Below are 24,392 nucleotides of genomic sequence, written 5' to 3' on the forward strand. Positions count from 1 at the left end.
TGCAGACAACAGAATTTATTGCAACATAATAAGGGAAAAAGTACTGACACATGTAGCAATATGGATGAACCTTGAAAACATGATGCTAAGTGAAAGAAACCAGACACAAATGCCATATACTGTACGATTCCATTTGTGTAAACTGTCGCGAACAGGCGAATACTTAGAAGGTAGACTGGCGGTGGCTAGAGCTGAGAAAGGGAATGGAGGGTGACTGGGGGCGACAGATGTTACCATCTGGAGCTGAGGCAAGCATAGCTGCCATGGGTAGTATGTGTCGGGAATGTATCCGTGCGCGCCCGGTCGCCATCCAGGTCGTCTGACCTCTCCCTGCAGCAGGCTGGCGTCCGGAAGGAAGAAGCCAGGGGGCTGGAGAGCAGTGGGCACAGAGACCCGCCGCCGGCGGCGCTCCGAGTTGTCTCTGGAGGAGAGACCAGGGACCTTGTGTGTGCTGCTCGGCGTCTCGGTGCGGAAACGCACATCTCCTTAGGACGCTACTAAATAAAAAAGAAAGCATTTCCAGCTTTGTCTGGAAATTTCCCACACCACCAGCTGTTTTCATCTTGGGGCTTCACCTGCCGCCGCACTCCCTAACGTAGCGTTCTTCCCTCAGAACAACCACCGTTTTCTGAAGCTTTCAAAACATCAGCAGGCAACACCGGCACAACAGACGCCGCTCCTAACTCGACCCTGACCTCTACGCATGCGCGCCCCGGCTCCGCCCCCTCCGGCCTCGCCCCCGGCCCCAGCCGTTCCCCTGCCTGCAACCTTTGCGCGTGCGCACTAATGCACTACCCTTTCCGGTCTAGGCCCCGGGTCGTGGCCCGCCCGCAGCCTGCGGTGTGTGGACTCGGGTCTCCACGCCGCCGGAGACCGCTTTGCGGCGCCTGCGCAGACTGCGGACGTCCGTTCCCATGGCAACCCTCGCGCGAGGCCCCGGTAAGCGCGCGTCCCCGTGGCGGCTCTCGCCTTCTCCGGCCTCCGCCTCTTTGTGGCGGCGCTGTGAGAGACCCCGCTGTCGGCTTTCCCTTTCCGGTCCCGCCGTCTTCACATCGGCCCTGGAGCCTACCTGGGAATTCACCTGATAGTCCGCCTGGGGGCCCACTTGGGAGCCGAGCATCTCCCGGGTCCAGGAGGAAGCCGGGTTCGCTTTCAGAGTACCCAGATCGACGGCGCGAGGATGGCAGGGCTGTTGAAGGCGTCTGTTGAAATGAAAAGAGAGTGACCCGTCCCTGATCCTTAATTTCTGCAGACCGAGTGGGAGGAGCCTGCGATCAGTCTTGCCCCTCCCTGGGAACTAGGCGAGGGCTGGGAATGCAGGTAGGGGCGTGGCCGGCTCTGCTCAGCTCTTGGTGCACGGCCAGAGGAGCTGGGCTCTTACTTCTCAGTATAAATCCTTTTTTCGATATAAATCCTTGGTTTTCTAAAAATCCAAATCTGAAGCAAAGCTCACACTCAAGACTTTAACCATTCTCTTTAAAAGTCAATTTAAGTAAAATCCTTGGATACAAGGCTTACAAAATTTTGGAATAAAATAATGTATTCAAGTGAAAAATAAATAAGTTATATTCTCATTACCGAGTTATTAGTGAGGTTAATTGTTAACCGGATTCTTTCATCATATGACTCATTCTATTCCCTTAACGTAAAAAAAAATAGTAATACATTCTTTAAATAGTACACAAGGTTCAATAGGATTTATAGCGAAATGTTCCATCCCATCCCCCCAACCAATAGTTTCCCTCCACACGGGCGTCCACTGTTACTATTCCATGTATATTCTTCCAGAGATATTTTATATACATGCCACTGTCTACTGTGCATCTCTTTTTTTGTCTTTCTCCTTTTTAAGCATACAAATTATTTTTTTATAGCATTCCTTTTTAGTGACTTAGAGCAACAAACGTTTATTATTTGTGGTTTTGAGATTCAGAAGTCTGAAGGATCTCACTGGGCTAAAATCAAAGTGTCTTCAGGGCTGTGTTTTTTCTGAGGCCTAGGGCAGCATGAGTGTTCTTGCCATTACTAGCCTCTAGAGGCTGCTTGTGTTCCTTGGCTCTTGGTCTCTTCCTGCATTTTCAAACCCAGAAATGGTTGGTTGAGATCTTTCTCACACCTCACACCTGACACTGACTCGCCTGCCTCCTTCTTTCACTTATAAGAACCTTATGATTAATTGGGCAAACTCGGATAATACAGAGTAATCTCCTCCATCTCAAGGTCGTCTGATTAGCAGCCTTAATTTCATCTGTAACCTTAATTCCCTCCTTTCTGTGTAACATTAATAGACTCCAGGGATTAGAAAGTGGACATTTTTGAGGACTCATTCTTCTTCTTACTGTAGTACCTATAAATATTGTTCTCCACCTCTTTTTATCACTTAACAATATATCTTTGAGATCATATTACTACATATATAGTTGCCTTATTTTTAATGACTGCATAGTTTCATTGTATAGATATACAATAATTTACTGAATTCACTATTGATGGACATTTAGATTTTCACTCTTGCCATTACAAAAAATAGTGCAATAGATATTCTTGTATGAAATGTGTTATTTCCTACATATAAGCATATCTGTCTATGGAGTAAATTTATAGAAATGGAATTTCTGTGTCAAACCATAGATGTATTTTTAAAATTTTTCCCTTTTAAAAATTTGTATTGTGGCCAGACTCAGTAGCTCAACCTGTAATCCTAGCACTTTGGGAGGCCAAGGTGAATGGATTGCCTGAGCCCGCAGGTTCAAGACCAGCCCAGGCAACTTGGCAAGACCTTGTCTCTACAATAAATAAAAAATTAGCCAGGCATGGCAGCGCACATCTGTAGTTACGGCTACTTGGAAGGCTGAGGTGGAAGGTTCGCCAGAGCCCAGCAGGTTGACACTGGGGCAACCGTTAGTATGCCCCTGCACTCCAGCCTGGGCAATGGAGTGAGACTCCAACTCAAAAAAAAAAAAAATTGTATTGCTATATAATTTGCATACCATATAATTCACCCATTTAAAGAATATAATTTGCTGAGTTTTAACTTATTCACAGACATGTCAGCCATTACCACAATCAGTTTTAAAACATTTTCATTCCACAAAAAGAAACACCTTCACCACCCTTTAATGCCCACAGCACACAACCGCTATTCTACTTTCTATCACTATATCACTATGAATTTGTCTATTCTAGAGATTTCATGTAAATGGAATCATACAATGTGTGACCTCTCATGTCAGGTTTTTTTCCCTTTGCATGAATGTTTTCAAGGTCCATCTGTGTTGTAGCATGTGTCAGTACTTCATTCCTTTTTATAGCCAAATAATATTCCATGTTATACATATACCACATTTTGTTTATCTGTTCATCAGTTGACACACATTCAGGTTGTTTCCATCTTTTGGCTATTATGAATAATGCTGCTGTGAACATTTGTGTACAAGTTTTTATGTGGATATATGGCATTTTTACTGGTAAATTACTTCTGATAGTCACTTTTGGAAGCTAGTAGGAATCTTAGTAATTGCCTAGTCCAGGAGTCAGTAAACTTTCTTTTAAAATTTTATTTTAAAATCCAATAGAATCTGTCAAAAACTTGCTTGCACTGATAAAAAACTTTGGCAGAGTCTCAGGGTACAAAATAAATGTGCAAAAGACAGTTGCACTCCTATACAGAAGCCAATGCCTGTCTTCAAAGCTGCAAAAGACAAGTTGACTCTCTTATTAGGGATTAATGCAGCTGGTGACTTTAAGTTGAAGCCAGTGCTCATTTACCGTTCCAAAAATCCTATGGCCCTTAAGAATTACACTAAATCTACTCTGCCTGTCCTCTGTAAATGAAACAACATAGTTTGGATGGCAGCACATCTGTTTTCAGCATGGTTTACTGAATATTTTAAGCCCATTGAGGCATACTGCTCAGAAAAGAACATTCCTTTCAAAATATTACTGTTCACTGACAGTGCACCTAGTTACTGAAGAATACTGGTGGAGATGTACAAGGAGATTGATGTTGTTTTCGTGCCTACTAATGCAACATTCATCCTTCATGGATCAAGGAGTAATTTAAACTTTCAAGTCTCATTATTTAGGAAATATATTTTGGCTGGGCATGGTGGTTCATGCCTATAATCCCAGCACTTTGAGAGGCCGAGGTGAGAGGATTGCCTGAGCCCACGGGTTGACGAGACCTCATCTCTACAATAAATTTGAAAAAAATTATCTAGGCATGATGGCACACACCTGTGGTTCCAGCTACTTGGAAGGCTGAGGCAGAAGGATCGTCTGAGCCCAGCAGGTCAAGGCTGCGGTGGCCATGAGTGTGCCACTGTACTCCAGCCTGGGCGACAGAGTGAGACTCCGACCCAAAAAAACAAAAAGAAAGAAATACATTTTTAAGGATTTAGTTGCCATAACAATCATTCCTCTGATGGGCAAAGTTGCGGGGGGCCAGCCCCTGCAGAGATCGGGGGTCCCTGGAAGATGTGATGGCGGCGGCGATTCTGTGGGAGGGATAGATATTAAAAGAAAAGAAAAGACTGGACAACTGTTCAAGATTGAGCAGAAGCCATTTAATGGGACAAACCGTAAGCCTTTTATCCTAAAGTTTCACAAGCAAAATCACAAGACTTTCACGTGAACACAAAGCCAGGTGGATGAGGGGCGCCCCCCCCACCAGATGTTTCCTCAAGCATGAGGAAGAACAATTCCAAAATTATCTTACTGTTCCTTATGCTTGGTTAGTGTTCCTAAAAAGCAATGCAACAATCCCTACTTACATCATGATGTTCTAATAATCAATAATTCTAAAGCTTATGCATTCACTAACTTAAATCCTATTACCTTTCTGTTCTATGCTATTTCTACTTACACAATTGCTATGGAAACTCTTAATTATAGCTCAAACCAGTTCCTAAAGAATGTAGCCCAGCCCAAAGATCACACTGGGCTCTCCCAAATGTGGCCCAGTCCAAAGTTCACAGTGGGCCACTTCTCAGAACTATTGATTACAATCTCTTAACAAAATGGCTACTCTAAAATCCTATATATCTATCTTAACTTCTATAAAAATTTCTAAGTCCTAATCCTAATATATAGAGCTTGTCACCAGCAATAGGGCTTCTCAAATGTGACCCAAGTTTGAACTGTGTCTAAGATCTAAGCTGAAATCGCAGTTCATGGGAAGCAGGAACAATGAGTTTCTAAAGTTAGGCATGCCTGTCATAGTCATAGAGCCTTCAGCTTAGGTCAGCAGAGATCCTTTTGGCTGAGTGTGCCAAATAGAAAAAGGTAGGAGGGAATGGGGTCAACAGCTCCCGAACACATTCTAGTGGTCTCGGGGTCCACGGCCTTCCCTGATCCCTAACGCTCAGTGGGCCTCCGTGGCCAGCTCTCAACACAAAGTCAAGTGAAAATCTGGAAATGATTCATTCTGAATGCCATTAATAACATTCATGGGGCAACCCTTTTGGGTCTAACCCTTTTGAGAACTTTTCTGTCTTCTCAATAAATCCTGCTTTCTCAATAAATAAATAAATAACACTCATGATTCACAGGAGTAGGTCAAAATATCAACATGAACAAGAGTTTCATTCCAACCCTTGTAGAGGACTTTGAGGGGTTCAATACTTCAATGGGGGAATGAACTGCAGATGTGGGGAAAATAGCAAGAGAACTAGAATTAAAGTAAAGCCTGAAGATGTAACTGATTCATCGTACTCTCATGATAAAACTTGATGGATGAGGAGTTGCTTCCTATGAATGAGCAAAGAAAGTGGTTTCTTGAGATGGTGTCTACTCCTAGTGAAGATGCTGTGAACGTTGTTGAAATGATAGAAAAACATTTAGAATATTCCATAAACTTAGTTGATCAAGCAGCTTCAGGCTTTGAGAGGATTGACTCCAATTTTTTTTTTTTTTTGAGTTGGAGTCTCACTCGGTCGCCCAGACTGGACTGCAGTGGCTGCTCCTGGCCACCACAGCCTCGACCTGCTGGCTCCGGCGATCCTTCCACCTCAGCCTTCCAAGTAGCCGGAATTACTGGCGTGCGCTACCACGTCTGGCTAATTTTTTTATTTTATTGTAGAGATGAGGTCTCATTGCCCAGGCGGGTCTCGAACCCGTGGGCTCAGGCAATCCACTCACCTCAGCCTCCCAAAGGTGTGGGATTACAGGCTGAGCCACCAAGCCCGGCTTGACTCCAATTTTGAAAGAAGTTCTACTGTGGTCAGATACCATCAAACACCATCACATGCTACAGATAAACCATTCCTGAAAGGAGTCAATTGATGTGACAAACTTCATTGTTGTTTTATTTTAAAAAGTTGCTACAGCCCCCAACCTTCGGCAACCACCACTGTCATTAGTCAGCAGCCATCAACATCAAGGGAAGACCCCCCACCAACCAAAGGATTGCATCTTGCTGAAGACCAGATGATTGTTAGCTTTTTTTTTTAGCAGTATTGTTTTATTAAGGTATGCACATTATTCTTTTAGACATAATGCTATAGCACACTTAATAGATGATAGTGTAAACATAACTTGGGAAACCAAGACATTCCTGTGACTTGTTTTATTGGGATATTAGCTTTATTATGGTGGTCTGGAATAGAACCTCCAATATCTCCAATGTATGCCTGTACCTTTGTCAAAACTCATAGAATGTATAATACTAAGAGTAAATAATAATGTAAACTGTGGAGTTTGGTTAATAATATGTCAGTACTGACTCATTAGTTGTTACAGATATACCACATTAATGCAAGATATTAAACATTGGGAAGTTTAAAATAAAAAGTTTCTTTAATCATACACACACAAAAAAAAACCCTGGAGAAATTGGGAGGAACTCTGTACTTTTTGCTCAGTTTTTTCTGTAAGTCTCAAAACTGCTCAAAAAGTCTCAATTTTTAAAAAATGTTCCCTGAGGAAGGTGGGGGACACACCTCATCAACAAAGGTAATTGCACAATGAATATTTGTATACCTAACCCCGACTTGTACCTAACAATTGTAAAATAAAAAAATTTAAAAGTTAAAAAGAATAATAATTCAAATAAAAATGCAAAGTACGGGGGGAAAAAGTGAAAGGAGGTAAAAGAAGACAGAGGAAGAGAGGTGACAGTGGAAGCAGGGTCAAAGAGATGTTATGTTGCTGGCTTTAAAGAAGCAGAGAGCAGACTGTGAGCCAAGGAATGCAGGTGACCTCTATAGCTGGAAAAGCAAGAAAATGGATTATCTCCCATAGCCTCCAGAAAGCAACACAGTCCTGCCAATGCCTTGGTTTTGACCCAGTGAGACACATGTTGGACTCCTGATCTATAGAATGATATGGTAAATTTGAATTGTTTTAAGCCACTAAGTGTGTAGTAATTTTTTATGGCAGCAATAGAAAGCTAGTACAATTTAGAATAAAAATTTCCTGGGCATGTCTTTGGCCTGCCCTGAAAGTTAAAAAAAAGCTACTAATTTTGTCTTTCTCTTAACCTATTTTCAGAGTTACAGCTTATTTAAATTCTAATACTAGTACCCTAAATCTTAGGTAATTGGATCCTCCTTATATTTTAAGATATATACAGTTGTGCTTTAAGTACAAACTAGTACTTTTACCCAGTATAGGGCAAAGAGAACTTCTTCAGGTATTTTTGAATTCTAGAGTCATGATATCTTATTATTAATCTGTAAGTTGCCTTTATAAAAATTCTGAATGCTGTGTGCTTAGTTCAAAGGTGCTTTGGAGATAACCATTATACATCATTAACTAACAAAATGATGACCATGTGTTGTCATTTAAGTGCGAAAGGTGTGTGACTCTATTTCTTATGCCAAGTAGTATCTAAGTGTTTTTGAGTAGGAGACTGCTTGAGGATAGTAGATCCTCCGGCCTACTTTTATTGTCTTCTGTAGCTCAATAGTCAAAATATATATGTTGGTTAGAATTTATTTTTATATACCCCTCTATTCTCTGATCAAATTTTACTTTTTCTCAATTTTTTTTTTTTTTTTTTTGAGTCAGAGCCTCTTTCTGTCTCCCAGGCTGGAGTGCAGTGGTACGCTCATGGCCACTGCAGCCTCGACTAGCTGAGCTCAGATGATTCTTCTGCGTCAGCCTTCCAAGTAGCTGGATTTTTCAATGTTTTATTGGCAGTTTCTGATAGCCATTTTTAGACTTTTACCTGTCTTAGACAGAGTTCATATTATAATTAACAGGACAGAATCTTATGCATGGAGAATTTGCAGCCACTTGGTAAGCACTTAATAAACATTTAAATGGTTGAACAAGAATGGGGGGGGAAATTATGGACAACTTTTTTCAGCTTTTTCTCATTGTTGTTTTAAGGTATAGTATAGTAGGGAGTATTTCTGCATTCAGTTATTTCTGCTAGCACTTACCTTAGTCTCAGTTAACTTACAGATTTTAATGCTTAATTAAGAAAATCTGATATGCCAAAAGTAGACAGATAAGAGAATTATAGATAAGATAGAATTATAGATAGATAAATCTATGAATACTAATTCAAGAGTTTACTTGATCACTCAAATCTTGTTACGAATAATCTGAAGGTGAATATGCAATAAAATGTAATTTAAATTCTAAGTTGTTAATATATATATAGAATGGGGCTTCCGGTGGGGAAAACAAGTTATATAAAACTTAGAATTTCATATAGTTTTGGTCTTTTATAAATTTTATTTATATTTATGGAGCCAGAATTGTAGAGAATATCATGAAATATTCCACTTTTAAATATCTGCTTCTGGCCAGGTGTAGTGGCCCATGTCTATAATCCCAGCACTTTAGGAGGCCAAGGCGGGAGGATCACTTGAGCCCAGGAGTTTGAGACCAGGCTGGGCAATATAGTGAGATCTCATCTCTACAAAAAATAAAAACATTAGTCAGGCATGGTGGGGCATGCCTGTGAGAGGATTGTTTGAGCCCAGGAAGTTGGGGCTGCGGCGAGCTGTGATCATGCCACTGCTCTCCAGTCTGGGTGTATGTGAGACCCCAACTGAAAAGAAAATATACATTAATAATAATAATAACAACAATAATAAAAATAGATAAAGATTTGCTTTTTACCAGTTTATTTTCTTCCTATATACTTTCTTATGCTTCTGATGCTCAGACTATTCTATATGTCTACTAATTATTACATTCAATGATATATAACATTTATATATAGTATACTTGCCACATCATAATACTTATTCTCTATTTTGAAAATCTTTTTTTCCCAGTCTAGTTACTTTATTATTCTTCCTCAATATATCCTCTGCCCTTTTCAGTTAAAAAGAGTTTTTACCCCATGACTCAGCAGTTCTTCTGGGCATATACACAAAGAAAATAAAATAACAATTCTGTAAAAATATCTGCACTCCCATGTTCACTGCAGTATTATTCACAATAGCCAAGGTCCAGAAACAACCTAAGGGTTTGTCAGTGGACAAATGGGTAAATTGTGTTACATATATACAATGGAATATTATTTAGCTCTAAAAAAGAATGAGATTTTGCCATTTGCCATGACATGGGTGGAGCTGGAAGACTTTGTGCTGAGTAAAATAAGCCAGAAATAGACAAATATTGCATGATCTCAGTTATATGTGTAATCTAAAAAGAAAATTCAAAGCCTGGACACAGTGGCTCATACCTGTAATCCCAGCACTTTGGGAGGCCAAGGTGGGAGGATTGCTTTAAACTAGGAGTTCAAGACGAGCCTGGGCAACAAAGCAAGATCCCTTCTACAAAAATAAAAAGAAATTGTCCAGCTGTGATGGCATATGCCTGTAGTCCCAGCTTCTCTGGAGGCAGAGGTATGAGAATCACTTGAGCCCATGTGTTTGAGGCTGCAGTGAGCTATGATAGCACCATTGCACTCCAGCCTGGATGACAAAGTGAAACTCTGTCTCTAAATAAATAAAGAATTCAAATATTTAGAGAGAGAGAACAAAGCAGTGGTTACCAGGGGCAGGGAGGTTGGGGAGCTGGCAGGCAAATGAACTAGGGAGATATAGGTCAGAGGATGCAAAGTATCAGATATGTAGGATGAAAAAGTCTTGAGATTTACTTTGCAACATGAGGACTATAGGTAATAAAATTGTTTTGTATATGGGATTCATGCTAGATGAGCATATTTTAACTGCTTTTGCCACAAAGACCAAAAAAAAAAAAAGGATATGTGAGATGATGGATTTGCTTCACTATAGTAGACTTCTCTATGTATCCCATAACATCATGTCGTATATCTTAAATATATACTATAACATTTATTTTTTAAAAATTTACCTAATAAAAAAATATGCTTTTTCATGTAAATACTGTCATTTTAGGATCTTGGAGTGAAAATATTCTGGAATATTTTTTGAGAAACAACCAGATTACAACAGAAGATGGCGCTGAGATTATCTGGTATCATGCAGCTAACCACAAGGCACAAATGAATGAGGCATTGAAAAGTAAGTCAGTGTAGTTACTTGTAATTTACTTTGGATAATATATTAATTCAACTTTTTAAAAAATTTAGGCATATTTGCAGGTATAAGAGACTTAGTTGATCCATATGTCAATTCTGGGCTGACAAACATTTTTGTGAAGGGTTTCATTTTGTTTACAAAATGAATGAATTGCATAATGGAAGAATTTTCTTATTTTCTGAAAGTGATTTGCCTTTGTATGTCTTACTTGAAACCCTCCTATTATTACACTTTCTTAGGTAGCTAGTGATTTGAATAAAACTTATAAGATCAGGATTATGTATCTTGCATATTTTTGTGTCTTTCATGGTGTGCTAATAAGAAACTCAATAAATGTTTGCTGAATGAATGGATGAAACTATTGTAGTATACTAATTTATAGTTAATTGCCTTGGGCAGTATTTATGACAAAGCTAGAAATCAAACCTTTGGTTTACTGATTCAACCTGCAATCATATATGTATATCCCTTCTTTATATAGATTAACGCTACAGCAATGTTTCTCAGCCTTTTCCTGCGAAGTATCAGTGTTGACTGCAACAGGAAAGGAGAATGAAAGCACGACATCAGAGGGTGGGAGCATAGATGTCAGTTTCCTGGTCTAGCAAGAAAACTTCCTTGAAGTTCGATGTTTTATTGTAAAAATTTATGTAGGCATGTTTTGCATCCTACTCCATTATATACCTGGGCTTCTTTTACTGTAAAAACAGTCTTTTAAGTTGCTTTTCTTAGGCCAGGGATGGTGGCTCACGCCTATAATCCCAGCACTTTGCGAGGCTATGATGAGAGGATTGCCTGAGCCCAGGAGTTTGAGATCCGCCTGGGCAACATGGTGAGATCTTGTCTTTACAATAAATTAAAAAATTAGCTGGGCGTGGTGGCACATGTCTGTAATTCCAGCTACTTGGAAGTTTGAGGCCGCAAGTTAAGGCTGCAGTAGCTGTCATCGTCCCATTGTACTCCAGCGTGGGCAACAGAGTGAGACTCCAACTCAAAAAAACAAACAACAACAAAAAATTGCTTTTCTTAGCTCCTCGAAAGGAAGAAAATTGTCTTGTTAATTGAATCCTGAATGCCTAAAACAGCAACCAAACAGTGATTATTTAATAAATGAATTTTAGTAAAAGTGATGCTTCTGAAAAAAGTTGATTAATGATTGCCAGGAATTGGAGGGAGTGAAGGTTAATGGATATAAGGCTTTTTTTTTGCATGGTGAAATTTTTCTGAAATTAGATAGTAGTGACAGTTGTACAATCTTCTGAATATACTAAAAACCACTAAATGGTACACTTTAAAAGGGTAAATTTTATAGTATGTGAATTATGCCTCAAGTTTTTAAAATGGAAAAAAGAAAGGAAGAAAAGAGGAAAAGAAGAAATAAAGCTATTATTCACAGATAATATGGTTGTGTATATAGAAAACAAAAAATATCCTACAGATAAATGATTATAATAAATAGGTGAATTTAGAAAATCTCAGGATGCAAAGTCAAACCAGAAAATCGTGTTTCTAACAACTGAAAATTTGGAAATAAAACTTTAAAAAGTATGCAATTTGTAATAATAATAGTATATACAAAGCCTTTTTGACATTATAGCCCACAAGTAATGAAAAGTTGCTTCTGCTCTGCTGAGTGGGATTTGATGAGGCAAGGCAAAGTCTAGCTATGGTCACAAGCCAGAGCTCCTTTGGTTAGGGTAATGCATCTCCTGGTAAACAGAGTTGTCTGTCTGGCTGTCCCTGTTATATGAGACTGTTGTGACCAGGCAGTCTGCCAAGCAGAAGCATGCCCTCACCTTGAAAAGCCTACCCAAGGGCCAGGGATGGGAGAGTAGGGAGAAGATATGGGTTGCTCCTATAGAAATGTCTCCAGGCTAGGCCTCCTGTCTTCTTCATGTTAGTTTATCCAACTGCTTACTGCTGTTTTCACTTAGAGACCTCACATGCATGTGAAATCTTTTAACCAAAATGAACTTTGACTGTGATTACTAACTTATACTTCCTACAATTTTTCATGTCTCAGGAAATGGCACTACCGTCTTCTGTTTCAGGCAGAAGACTGGGAGCCATCCATTCTCTCTTTTCTTTAATTATTTCTTATATCTGATCTATCATCCAATCATTGTGATTCTATTCCAAAATACATTTTGTCCACATCTCTCCATCTTCCTTATCATTATACTAGAAGCCACTAGGATTTCTTGCTCTTACTACTGTAGTTTCCCTTGTTTTTCTCAAAGGAGACTGTAGGAACACACTTTACATGGTGCCTGAGACTCCTCCACTTGCCAGTTACTGATTCCTTTTTCTGTTTATGGGAAATAAATGGAATTAACAGACTGTGACTATTACTCTTAAACAAGGGATTCTAAACTCTTGTGCCTGCACAGGTAGAGAATATGGAATGCCTGCATATCTTTTGCTACACACCACTTTATTGAGAAATCATACTTGCCTTTTTAAAAAAATAAAATTAAAATCTGGACCCATCGCATCTTAACTTTGGTGGTAGAAAATTGGGTTGGATGATACCATAGTTCAATAACTCCTCTTCCCCAATCTTATACTGGGAAAATAATAAAATATCAAATCAACTGTCTTTCTGCTAATCCAGTTGCCCTGTGATTCTTTCAGTGGTTTGACCACAGACTGAAAGACAGACCTCTGCATCTGCCCTCCCCACAGCCAGGTGAGCGACACAAACATCAGGGCTCAATACTGTTCACATGGGTGAAGAATTCCACCTTTGGCAGAGGCTGAAGCTGTTTATATAGACCTGGACATTGCTTAGAATTGCATTTCATAGAGAATAAAGGGAGTGTAAAACTCTGTAATTGGTCTTGGTGTTTTGTTATTCTGTATTTTGCCTCACTATAATTAAATAATCCAAATATGGTCTCAGGAAAGAGAGACATAGCAAACATCTATTGGCTGCTTATCCTACCACCAATCCCTTTCTTCCTTCCTGAAAGAACTTCAGTTTTACTATGGTATCCATTTCTACTCCATACAAGCATGTGGAAGCTGAGTCCATTTCTAGGTCCAGGAGTGGATTAGAATTTTTCCTGTTGATTCATATAGTTCCATGGTGGGCAACTTGGCTCAATCAGACCTAAGTAAAGTCCTCATATGTATAGCTATCAAATAAGTTTTATATCTTAAAACTGAAATGTGCAAATATGTAGCCCCAGTGATTATTGGTAGCTGTCTTCCAATCATGAGATGAAATTAGCCTTAAGATGAAGACAGCACCAAGGACAGTGAAGAAAAGAGACACAGAGACCCTGATCACATCACTGAGCCACTCATCTTACCACACTCAGAGCTCACCCCACCTCTGATCTCTAGTTATATGTGGTGGTGAATTTCTTTGTTAGCCTAGATCTGAGTTTCTGTTTATTTGTAGCCAAAAGCATCCAAAAGATTTGAGTCAGCCCTAACTTGACAGATTGTTTTTCCTGCTTCCACACTTGACCCTGACCAGTTCTTTTTCCACTTAGCATTCAAAGTATTTTTAAACATAAATCGGGCCTTTTTTACTCTCTCTCTCTCTCTCAAATCATTTTCTATTTAAAATGTTTAATATAATTGTTAGCTGGAAGCACATTTGCTTCCACTACTCTGGATTCCAAGAGGAACATTTTTCCCTAAATACTTTGGCCTCCTGCCTCACTGTTTATTCCTCCCACAGAGGTGACGAGAATTTTTTGGTTTGTAGTCCTTGCCTGGGTGGAACGAATCTACCAGATGCACTGGACAATTCTTCTCTCCTTTCACATGGACAGTGGGAAGCAGACATCTGGGTATTTGTATTTGCTAGAACTTTGCTTCAAAGGGGCTGTTCCAAAATTTGGACAGGGGGTGACCATGGCTGTTAAAAGTTAGCAGGCTCATTTAGCTCTCAGCTAAGCTGTGTCCTCTGTCTTAGCTTTATAGGTAATATAAATGATACTGTGATCTCTACCTGCTAACTTGGCTATTTTATTTCTCAGACTCCATTTGGACAATGGGTTGCCTTCAAATTGGTGCCTTCAAACCACCTCAATAACCTGGAGGCCCTGTAAAAACTGGCCTGTTTCACCAAGTTCACCTTGGCGAAACTCACAGTGTTTTTCAATTCCATCTTCTCTAGCCTCAGGGCTCTTTTCATGGCTAAGCTCTTTTTCTTCTCGCTTAAATTGTCACTTCCTCAAAAAGACTTTCTGACCCCAGAATCAAAATTCAGGGTCGAACTTTGTACTTTTTCCTTCATAAGTGACCTTTTGCAACTGGCTTCTTTCACTTAGTGTGTTTTCAGAGTTCATCTGTGTTCCAGCATGCATCGGTTTTTTGTTCCTTTTTATAGCTGAATCATTTTATTATATGGGTATACCACATTTTATTTATTTGTTAATCAGTGGACATTTGAGTGGTTTCCTCTTTTTGATACTATGAATACTGCCACTATGAACATTTATGTACAAGTTTTTGTGTGGTCATGCATTTTCAGTTCTCTTGCATATATGTCTAGGAGTATAATTGCTGGATCATTAAGATAACTATGTTTAACTTTTTTTTTTTTTTTTTTAGTCAGAGTCTCACTTTGTCACCCAGGCTGGAGGGCACTGACATGCTCATGGCCACCGCAGCCTCTACCTGGGCTCAGGTGATCATTCCGCTTCAGCCTTCCAAGTAACTGGAACTACAGGCGTGCACTACTATGTCCAGCTTATTTTTTTATTTATTGTAGAGACAAGATCTCACCAAATTGCCCAGGCTGGTCTTAAACCCCTGAGCTCAGGCAATCCTCTTGCCTCGGCCTCCCAAAGTGCTGGGTTTACAGACTTGAGCCACCACAACTGGCCTTATGTTTAACTTTTTAAGGAACTGTCAAGCTTTTTCAAAGTGGCTGCACCTTTTTACATCCCTACTAACAGTGTGAATAAAGATTTCAGTTTTTTCACGTCTTTGCCAATAGTTGTAGTTGTACATTTTAAAAATTGTAACTATCTCAATGTGTGTGAGTTGGTGTCTGATTGTGGTTTAGATTTGCATTCCCTGAAGAATAATGTTTTTGAGCATCTTTTTGTATATTTATTGGAAATAGGCTCATATTTGCAACTGAGTAACTTTCTTAGACTGTTTTTAACTTGTAAAAATGTGGGAGCCCACAGACTTCTTTTTCATTTTGAACTATCTCTGTCCCTTTGAGTCCAAGTGGATATATCTCCCTTAAAAATGCAGTGGGCTTCTTATATATCAAATTATAAACTACTCCTTTAATCAGAAGTAATTCCTCCAAATCTCTTTGAGGTATGCCTTTCTTTACTTTGGTCTGCAAATCAGGGTGCTGCAGACAACACTCTTATGATTCTAGAAGTTCTTTTATCTAGCTATGTGGCTACATGAGGCGTCATCTTCCTGAGGTTTTAATAAAGGGTCTTATGGTTGTACCTTTGGCTTGATATTGACACTGAGGCCCTTTTTTACTGACGGTGCTATAGTTTGAATGTTTGTCCCCTCCAAAACACATGTTGAAATTTAATTGCCAATGTAATGCTTTTGCGAGATGATTAGGACATAGGGACTCCACCTTCATGGGTGAGTTTAATGTTATAATAAAGGGGCTTTGGGGAGTGGCTGTCCTTGCCCCCTCTGCCTTCCATATGTGATGATGCAGCAAGAAGGCCCTCTCTAGATGCTAGTAGTACCTTGATATTGGACTTCCCAGCCTTCAGAACTGTGAATTATTAAATTTCTGTTTATTATAAATTACCTAGTCTGTGATATTCTGTCAAAACTTACTACAAAACATACTAAGACAGGCAACAGTCTAGATATGACTTTTGGCCTGAGACTGTCCCTTACTTTGAGAATCTTTTATCAGTTGGAGAGGGTGAGAGTGAGAATTTTATTTTCCAATTTGGGAAGTCCTGAGTCAGAAATAATTCCTCTATATGTTGCTTAAGATCTGAACAGTTAATTATTTAGTTTAGCACTCTCTTCTTGTTCTTTTCTCATTGGCAGTTAAAAGAAGCCAGTTGGTGCTTTTGCCATTCTCTCTGGAAACCTCACTAGCTAGATACACAAATACACAAATTCATTTGTGTATCCTTTTTATCTTCCACCAGTTGCTACAGGTGACAGTGTTGTCAAAAGTTTTACCGCTATATAAAACGATTTGTCTGTTCTCAAGCTTTGAATTAGAATTTCCACACTCTCTTCCAACTTTTGTTAACAATTCCCTCCCTGCCTTCTTTAACCTCCATCAGGTCCCAAAGCCAATACTACATGTTTAGTGCTTTTGTTATGACAACACTCCACTCCTGGGTACATTTTTCTGTTTATCTGTTGCTATGTAATAGATTCCCCCAAACTGATTGACTTAAAGTATCAATGGTTTATTTTTTTCTCATGATTTTGTGGGTCAACTGTGTGGTTCCTCCACTCCATATAGTGTAGACTGAGGACATTCATGTGACAACTCAGCTGGGCCTGGAAATTCTAAAAGGAGCTCACTCACATGTCAGAGGGCTTCTTGCCTCTGTTGTTCTTCCTGCTGTCTGTTACATAGACAGTCTTAGTTCTCCTCCACATGACTTCTCTCTCCCCACCTTTGTCTCCTAGTCTTCAGTAATCGCTCCTGAATTTCTTTACATGGTGTCTGGATTTCAAGAGAATGAAAATAGGAGGTGCCAAGTGTTTTAAGGGTTACACCTGGAATGACAGTTTTATTTCCACTACTTTCTGTTGGTCAAAGCAAGTCACAAGCGGTACTGATCATATTCCCAAAAGACACAGTCCCTAATGTCATAATCCCAAATGATCAGAATCTCTAAAGTGTAAAATCTCTAGTGTCTAACTGAATCCCTAAACTGTAATAACATATTTGGAATTAGATGCAATCAAGGCTTCTAAAAGTGACTTTCAAGTTGTTGCCAATTTTTTTTTAAATTCAGCTCTGTGCATTTGTTGGAAATTTCAGATGAGTGGATTGGCCATGAAATATGGCAGTGACAAAAACTTCAGTTTTAAAATGCAGCATTTGTCTGCATTGACATTTCTTCCATCTGATGAAATTCAGGAATTTTTAATAAATTAAAGCTGCATTTGCATGATAAAACCAGTGAAATTACTGACTGGCTTGAAAATAATTACGTGCACATTAGGATAAAAAGACACTTACACAAAGGTGTTGCTCTTTCATCACCAGTGTTTCCACCACATTTCTGATCTGTATATGAGTGTATATGAAATGGGTTTGTGTGTGCCCAAAACAACATAGAAGCATGGCATGGAGGATGGAGAATTAGTAGGGAATACTCATGTTTGGTGTATATGGAATCACAGAATAATTTCCTCCTTCCTTCCTTCCTTTTCTTTTCTTTTATTGCCTTTTTTTTTTTTTTTTTTTTTTTGAGTGGGGTCTCACTCTGTCACCCAGGCTGAAGTGCAGGGCCATGATCATGGCTCACCAAACCTTGGCCTCCTGGGCTCAGGCAATCTTTCTGCCTCAGCCTTTCAAGTAGCTGGGACTAGAGGTATGCACCACCACACCCAGCTAATTTTTGTATTTTTTGTAGTGACAAGGCCCCACTATGTTGCCCAGACTGGTCTTAGACTCCTGGCCAAGCAATTCTCTTGCCTTGGCCTCCCAAATTGCTGGGATTACCGGTGTGTGCCATCACACCCAGTCAAATTATAGAAGAATTTCAAAAACAGCAGTGCTACATAAAAAAATAAATGTGAACATATCCTCCAAGGAGAGCCTTGCCCTAAAACAAAAAAATCCCCCAACTTTTCATTGCTAAGCAGAACTTAAAAATATATTTAATGATTGTGAAAGTTGGCCAGCATGTATGGACTACTCTGGGTATTGCCTGTAATTTATCCCTGTAATATACTTTTCTATACATCAGATTTTTTTAGTTTTTTTTTTTCACTAGTTTAAATAGTCAGCAGTATTTTTTATAATTCACTGTGCCATCTTTGTCATTCCAAAGGAAAAGGTGGTGTACATTATATAAAGACTTTTTGGGAGTCCTAATTGTTTTATGCAGTTTTGGCACATTTGACAAAACATTGACTTTGCATATAAGCATTGTGCATGTATGTAAAAATGTTGAAACTTCCTTACTAAATTAAGAGATGTACTGTTTGTACGTCTGCCCTTGTGAAAGATACAATCTCTTGCAATCTTGGGTGGCATGCATGTGCACTTTTTAGCTGATCTTGTCAAAAGACTTATGTTGTCAGTCATAGTATTTCCAATGACTGCAGTTATATAAGCTATTTCTTTATGAACAGTTTGCTCAGAACTGTTACACTCATGTGACTTGTAAAACATGTATATTATTGCCTATTTTATTGTGTAAAGTGGCCTTCTGTCTTGTTTTTATATATTTCCAAATAAATACACTTTAAAAATGAAAATAAATGTCTTTTTAAAAAATTTTATTTTAAAGATGGGGTTCAATTCAGGATTAGGCACATAAGTGGTCATCATATGGGTGAAATTTGGGCCTCTCTTTGGATCAGGTACCCTTATTGATGTTTTGCCCCCCGCCCCCACTACTCCCCTGGCAGTGTCTTGCTACTGCCAATCCTTTTCTTATAGTATTATGGTAAATGTTCAGGATCCACTTATGAGTGAGAACATGTGGTACTCAGTTATTTGTTTCTATGATAGATCACTGAGTATGATAGACTCTAAATTTATCCAAGTCGCTACAAAACCCATAATTTTGTCCTTTATGGCCACATAATATTCCATTGTGTATATGTACCACATTTTTAAAAAAAATCCAGTCCACTTTCAATGGGTAGCACAGTTGGTTCCATGTTTTTGCTTTTGTGAATAGTTTTTGCTATTGTGAATAAATATGCATGTGCAGGTATCTTTTTTGTAGAATGATTTGAATTCCTCCAAGTATATTCCCAGAAAAGGGATTGCTGGATCATAAATATCTTTTAAATAATTTTTAAAAATTATTTTTTCAGAATTATTCTTTCAGTATTTTTATTTTTTGGGATTGTGGTTTTGGAGATTTTGGATTTTAGGGATTTTGATCTTTCAGGATTTTAGTCTTTGGGTTTATAGCATTCAGGATTGTGTCTTTCAGGTTTATGACCCCAATGCATCACAAGACCAGCTCAGTTCAAGGTGAGGGGCCATAGATAGGAAGAGGGGTGTGCATGCACAGAAGGAATTGTTGGCAACTACCTTTGGAGTCTGTCTACTAGTCTGCCACACACATTCACACCCATTGAGTGGTGAGGCTTAGCACTTGTTCAAAGGGTGTATGTTTTTAAGCAGTTACTAAACTGTAAGTTAGAGAAACAATTTTTAAATCTAGACTTCAAACATGAACGGTAGATATCCATATTTTTAATTTGAGGAGTGAGAATATAAAAGTACTATTTTTTTATTCTCAGAAAACTTCAACCAGTACTTACTAAGCTTCTCATTATATACTCACTTTGCTAGGTACTAGGAAGAAATTTAGAAGTATGATAATAGCTTAAGAGTTATATGACCTAGGGAAAATAATTTAACTTCTTGGCACCTGTTTGCTTGTCTGTAAAAAGAAACAAGGATGTTAGGGCCTATTATAGTACCTGGAATGTAGTAGTTACTCAAGTAAATATTATTTTTCTTCCCTTTTATTTTTCTTAAAAGGACATTGGATATGGCATCTCCTATAGTTCTGTCCCCTGTTTTATTAGCATTAACCTAAGTTCTTTTATCTGACCAGGTACTGCTCACATGATAGAGGCTGATGTTCTTCTTTCAAGTGATGCATCAGAACATGGCCAACCAATTATGGCCCATCCTCCCGAAACAAGCAGTGATAATACTCTATGGGAGTGGCTGGCTGAAGTTATGAAAAGCAATAAAGGCATCAAGCTTGATTTCAAGAGGTATTTGTACAAATATTGTTCAGTTTTCTCGTTGTTGTAGAATAACTTTGGGGGAAAAAGTAATAACCACATATATCTGTGTCTGGCTACATATTTTTGTACTTTATCCAAACTGAAAATGGAATTGTAGACTCTAATATGTTTCAGGAATGAACTAAAGATCTACTGAGTTGTTTATTAAAATTATTTTTGGGGAATCCTTAGAGCCTAAATTAGGTTAGTTTCTGTAGGTTAATTTTATGATAAAAAATTTATCATAAGTGATTATTGTAATAACAGATAGGTAAATTTACAATGCTATTTTTGTTTTGTTTTGTTTTTTAAAAGTAGTCCAGGAGAGAAAGTTGGGAGAATTTTGTTAAGGCAGTTAATGCATATCCTTTTTGATTTATATTGTTATATTTGTAAGGAAATTTTTGATTTTTGATGCTTGGTGACTTGGACTTTTAGATCTCCTAGCCTTGTGTTTAGTTTTTTGTAAGTTTACTGTTGCCCCTGAATTGCTTCCTCTGGCTCCTCACCAATCAGATCAGCTTACTCATTTCTATGTGCTGGCAGCTACCACAGAAAGGGCTATGCCACTAAAACAAGAATTTTGCAAATTTTTTATATTATAACATATTTGAAGGGGAATGAACATAAACCAATAAGTGACCTATGTGTCAGACACTGTTCCAAAAGTATTGCATGTGTTTTTTGTTTAATTCTCCTAACACTCTTAAGAGGTAGGCTATTGCTACTATTTTCATTTTTCAGATAAGCAGTGGAGGCAGAGAGGGCTAAGGAGCCTACTGTGGTCATATGGTTGGTGATGGAGATGAAGTGCTTCAGCCTGGCTGAAGAGCTCACACTCCTAATCAGAATCACTGCACTGCACCTGTAAGAGTAGCTGAATGACCTTTTAGTCAAATTTTGGTAGTTCTTGTTTTGTGCTTCTAAGTTATTTTGTTTGGTACACAAATAATAAGTAATATATTTTAAGATTTTATCTGGAGTCTTGGCAAACTCTCCAGTATTCTAGCAAGGAATTATTTTCCTTTAAAATGTAATTTTAAATAGTTTATTGTAACATTAAGGATAATTTTTATTTTGTTATCCTCAATTTCTAATAGGAAATTAATGGGAAGTAGGATAAGATATGCCGAAGTTTGATTTACAGGTAACTTTTTAGGAGAAAAAAAATCTGTAATAACTAAGTTTATATTCTTTCTTAGGGATTTAAATAAATATTATCAAAGGATAATTCTAGGTAGTTTTCTGATCAGGTCTTTTCTCTTCAGATGTTCAGCTTGGCAAAGCTTTTGGCATTTCTTTATGGCAAACTTAATACTATATGTGTAAGTATTGAGAATGTTGGCCATTGGTATTTTTAGTTAGAATTACATGGAATTTGTAGATTAGCTTAGAAACAAATGTGTCATTTTGTAATATGTACAACATTGAATCTTCCAGGCTGGGAACATGGTATGTTATTCTTTGTAATAAGCAATAATCCTTTGTTATCTATAGTTTCTGTTACCTGCAGTAACAGTGTTGGTCTAAAAATATTAAATGGGAAATTCCAGCAATAAACAATTTATAACTTTTTTTGTTTTGTTTTTGGTTTTTGTTTTTTTGAGTAGGAGTCTCATTCTGTCACCCAGATGAGAGTGCAGAGGCACGCTCATGGCCACCACAGCCTCGACCTGCTAGGCTCAGGCGATCCTTCTCCTTCAGCATTCCAAGTAGCTGGAACTACGGTCATGTGCTACCACACCAGGCTAATTTTTAAATTTGTTGTTGGGATGAGATCTCGCCATCTTGCCAAAGCTGATCTCAAATCCATGGGCTCAGACAGTTCTCTCACCTCAGCCTCCCAAAGTGCTGGGATTACAGGCGTGAGCCACCATATCCAACTATAAGTTTCAAATTGCACACCATTCTAAGTAGCATGATGAAATCTCTTACTGTTCCACTCTATCCTGCCCATGACGTGAATCCTCTCTTCCCTTTGTCCAGTGTCTCCATACTGTATATGCTACCTACCTGTGAGTCACTTAGGAGCCATCTCCATTATCAGATTGACAGATCACAAGAAGGGCGAGTACAGTTCAATAAGCTATTTTGGGAGAGAGAAAGAGAGACCATAGTCACATAACTTTTAGTACAGTATACTGATATAATTATTCTATTTTATTATGAGTTTGTTGTGAATCTCTCGCTATGCTAATAAACTTTATCATAGGTAGGCATGTATAGGAGAAATCATATCTGTAGGGTTTGGTACTCTCTGTAGTTTCAGGTATCCACTGGGGTCTTGAAACAGATCCCCTGAGGATAAGGGAAGAAACTGTACGTTATATTTTGTTATTTTTGTTATTTTGTTCTCAGCCTTTTTTTTCCCCAAAAAATGTTACAGCTCTTCTTCCAGAAGAATTTTAGAATTATTTTTTCAAGTTACAGAAAATGAGAACTACAACAACAAAAAGTTTTAGGTTTCTCTGTAATGTTTTAAATGTTTTTTACTTCCTAGTAGTCTGGTGGTTAGGAAAATAAACAAATAAATAAATAATTTGAAATATAGGGTTTGTTTTCTTATTTAAGTTTCTGGCAAGAGAAAGTGTTATTACCCTAGCCTACATTAGTGACAATTAAAATATTTACATATGAAGTGGAATATGTGTATTAAGTTCTTGCTTCATTATATTCTGTGTCATAGCTTCTTATATTTAACTTCACAGTGTTTTGCATGTAGTAGACACTTAATAAACACTGATGGAATGTCAATTTTGAGGAGAATGTGCTGTTTAAGACTGGATATTATCAGATGGAGAGTGAATATTAAACAGCTCTATGTCAGCTTACTAAATTGAGATAGCCTATGAAGCCCAATTTATGAAGCTCAGCCTATGTCTCAGGAGAAATGTAAACTGGAAATTAGTGTTACTAACGCTATACTCATGGACTCAGATTTCTTATGAAATCAAAGTCCTTTTTGGAAAAAGAGGAGCTTGGCAACAGAAAGTGTGGATTAGTTCAAGGTTTTTCCTTGCTCCACGATGAAAAGCAGAACCCATGGGAACTTGGCTGCCGCCATGGGACTTACAGGCAAGCAAACTTTGGAGTCACGGCTACAAGTGGCTTGCTACCAAGAGTGGAATCTTGCAAGAAGTACAGTGCTGGGTCTCAGAATTGTGGTTTTTAACATGGCAATGGTACAGTGCAAGGCAAGAAGCATTTAAAACAAAAATGACAGCATCTAAATTAGAGTCTGTAAGGTCCATCTCTAGTATTTATTAATCCATTAAAACCTAGGCCCTCCACTTCAGGGGCAGAAGAGTGAGCAGAAAGAAGAGTTCACATGAGAGCAGAGTGAAAGAGTCTTAGGGCTAGAGCCTGGTTTCCTCTAGTTTTGGAACATAGTATCCGTGCTCACTCTTAAACATAACCCAATAAATAATGAGATTATTAATTTCTCTTCTTAAAGTAGGAAGCCCAAAAGGAGTGGAACGAAGAGAGGTAGAAACATAGATAAAAGTACCCTAGTCTCTTAAGAAAAGAGAGAGAAATGTGAGGAGGGATTGCTGAATGTTCTCCCCTCCAACACCCATCTCCAAAACTCTTAGCCTTCCATCACAATGTTCACTACAAGCTAATTTTTTTGTGAATGAACATAGGCCTTAAAAGTTTAGAAGATAGTTATAAGTAGTATAGTTCTCCAATAAAGGTTGCATATGCATTTGTAAAAAAGCAAAAATTATGTAGGTGAATAAAACTTTGTTTCTAAGTCTATAGGTGTCAGCCAGAATAGATGTAGAAAAGTAAAGAGTGAAGCTGCTTTTTAATTTAAACAAAAATATACTTGTTTCTAGTTTCCAGAAAAGGTGCTTATGATAAAAGAAAAAAAAAAAAAGAAACTATAAAGCTTTAAGGAAATCTTATAATTTGATACTTTACAGCTATTTTTAGAATTGTGTTTATGTGTTCAAACTCACCCAAGAATACATAAAGGAAAGGAAGTTCTTTTTTTCCTGCATGGTTGTGAGC

The 24,392-nt window shown here is 38.3% G+C and overlaps 1 protein-coding gene across 2 annotated transcripts in view; it reads left to right on the forward strand.

The window, feature by feature from the left end:
* Window positions 1-888: 888 nt before the first annotated feature.
* FAM151B (family with sequence similarity 151 member B) overlaps window positions 889-24,392 on the forward strand; it is a 49,443-nt gene continuing 25,939 nt past the window's right edge. Inside the window, exons 1-3 of one of the 2 annotated variants that reach the window (XM_021707333.1) lie at window positions 889-939; window positions 10,323-10,448; window positions 20,201-20,366. In XM_021707333.1, coding sequence (XP_021563008.1) covers window positions 915-939; window positions 10,323-10,448; window positions 20,201-20,366 — 317 coding nt within the window. In that variant the 5' untranslated portion in view covers window positions 889-914. Of the gene's footprint in view, window positions 940-1,013; window positions 1,321-10,322; window positions 10,449-20,200; window positions 20,367-24,392 lie in introns of those variants that run through there. The other variant, XM_021707334.1, reaches the window with a different exon arrangement.

The sequence above is a fragment of the Carlito syrichta genome, unplaced genomic scaffold (assembly GCF_000164805.1).
Source record: "Carlito syrichta isolate Samal-C Ts95f unplaced genomic scaffold, Tarsius_syrichta-2.0.1 Scaffold316511, whole genome shotgun sequence".
NCBI lineage: Eukaryota > Metazoa > Chordata > Mammalia > Primates > Tarsiidae > Carlito > Carlito syrichta.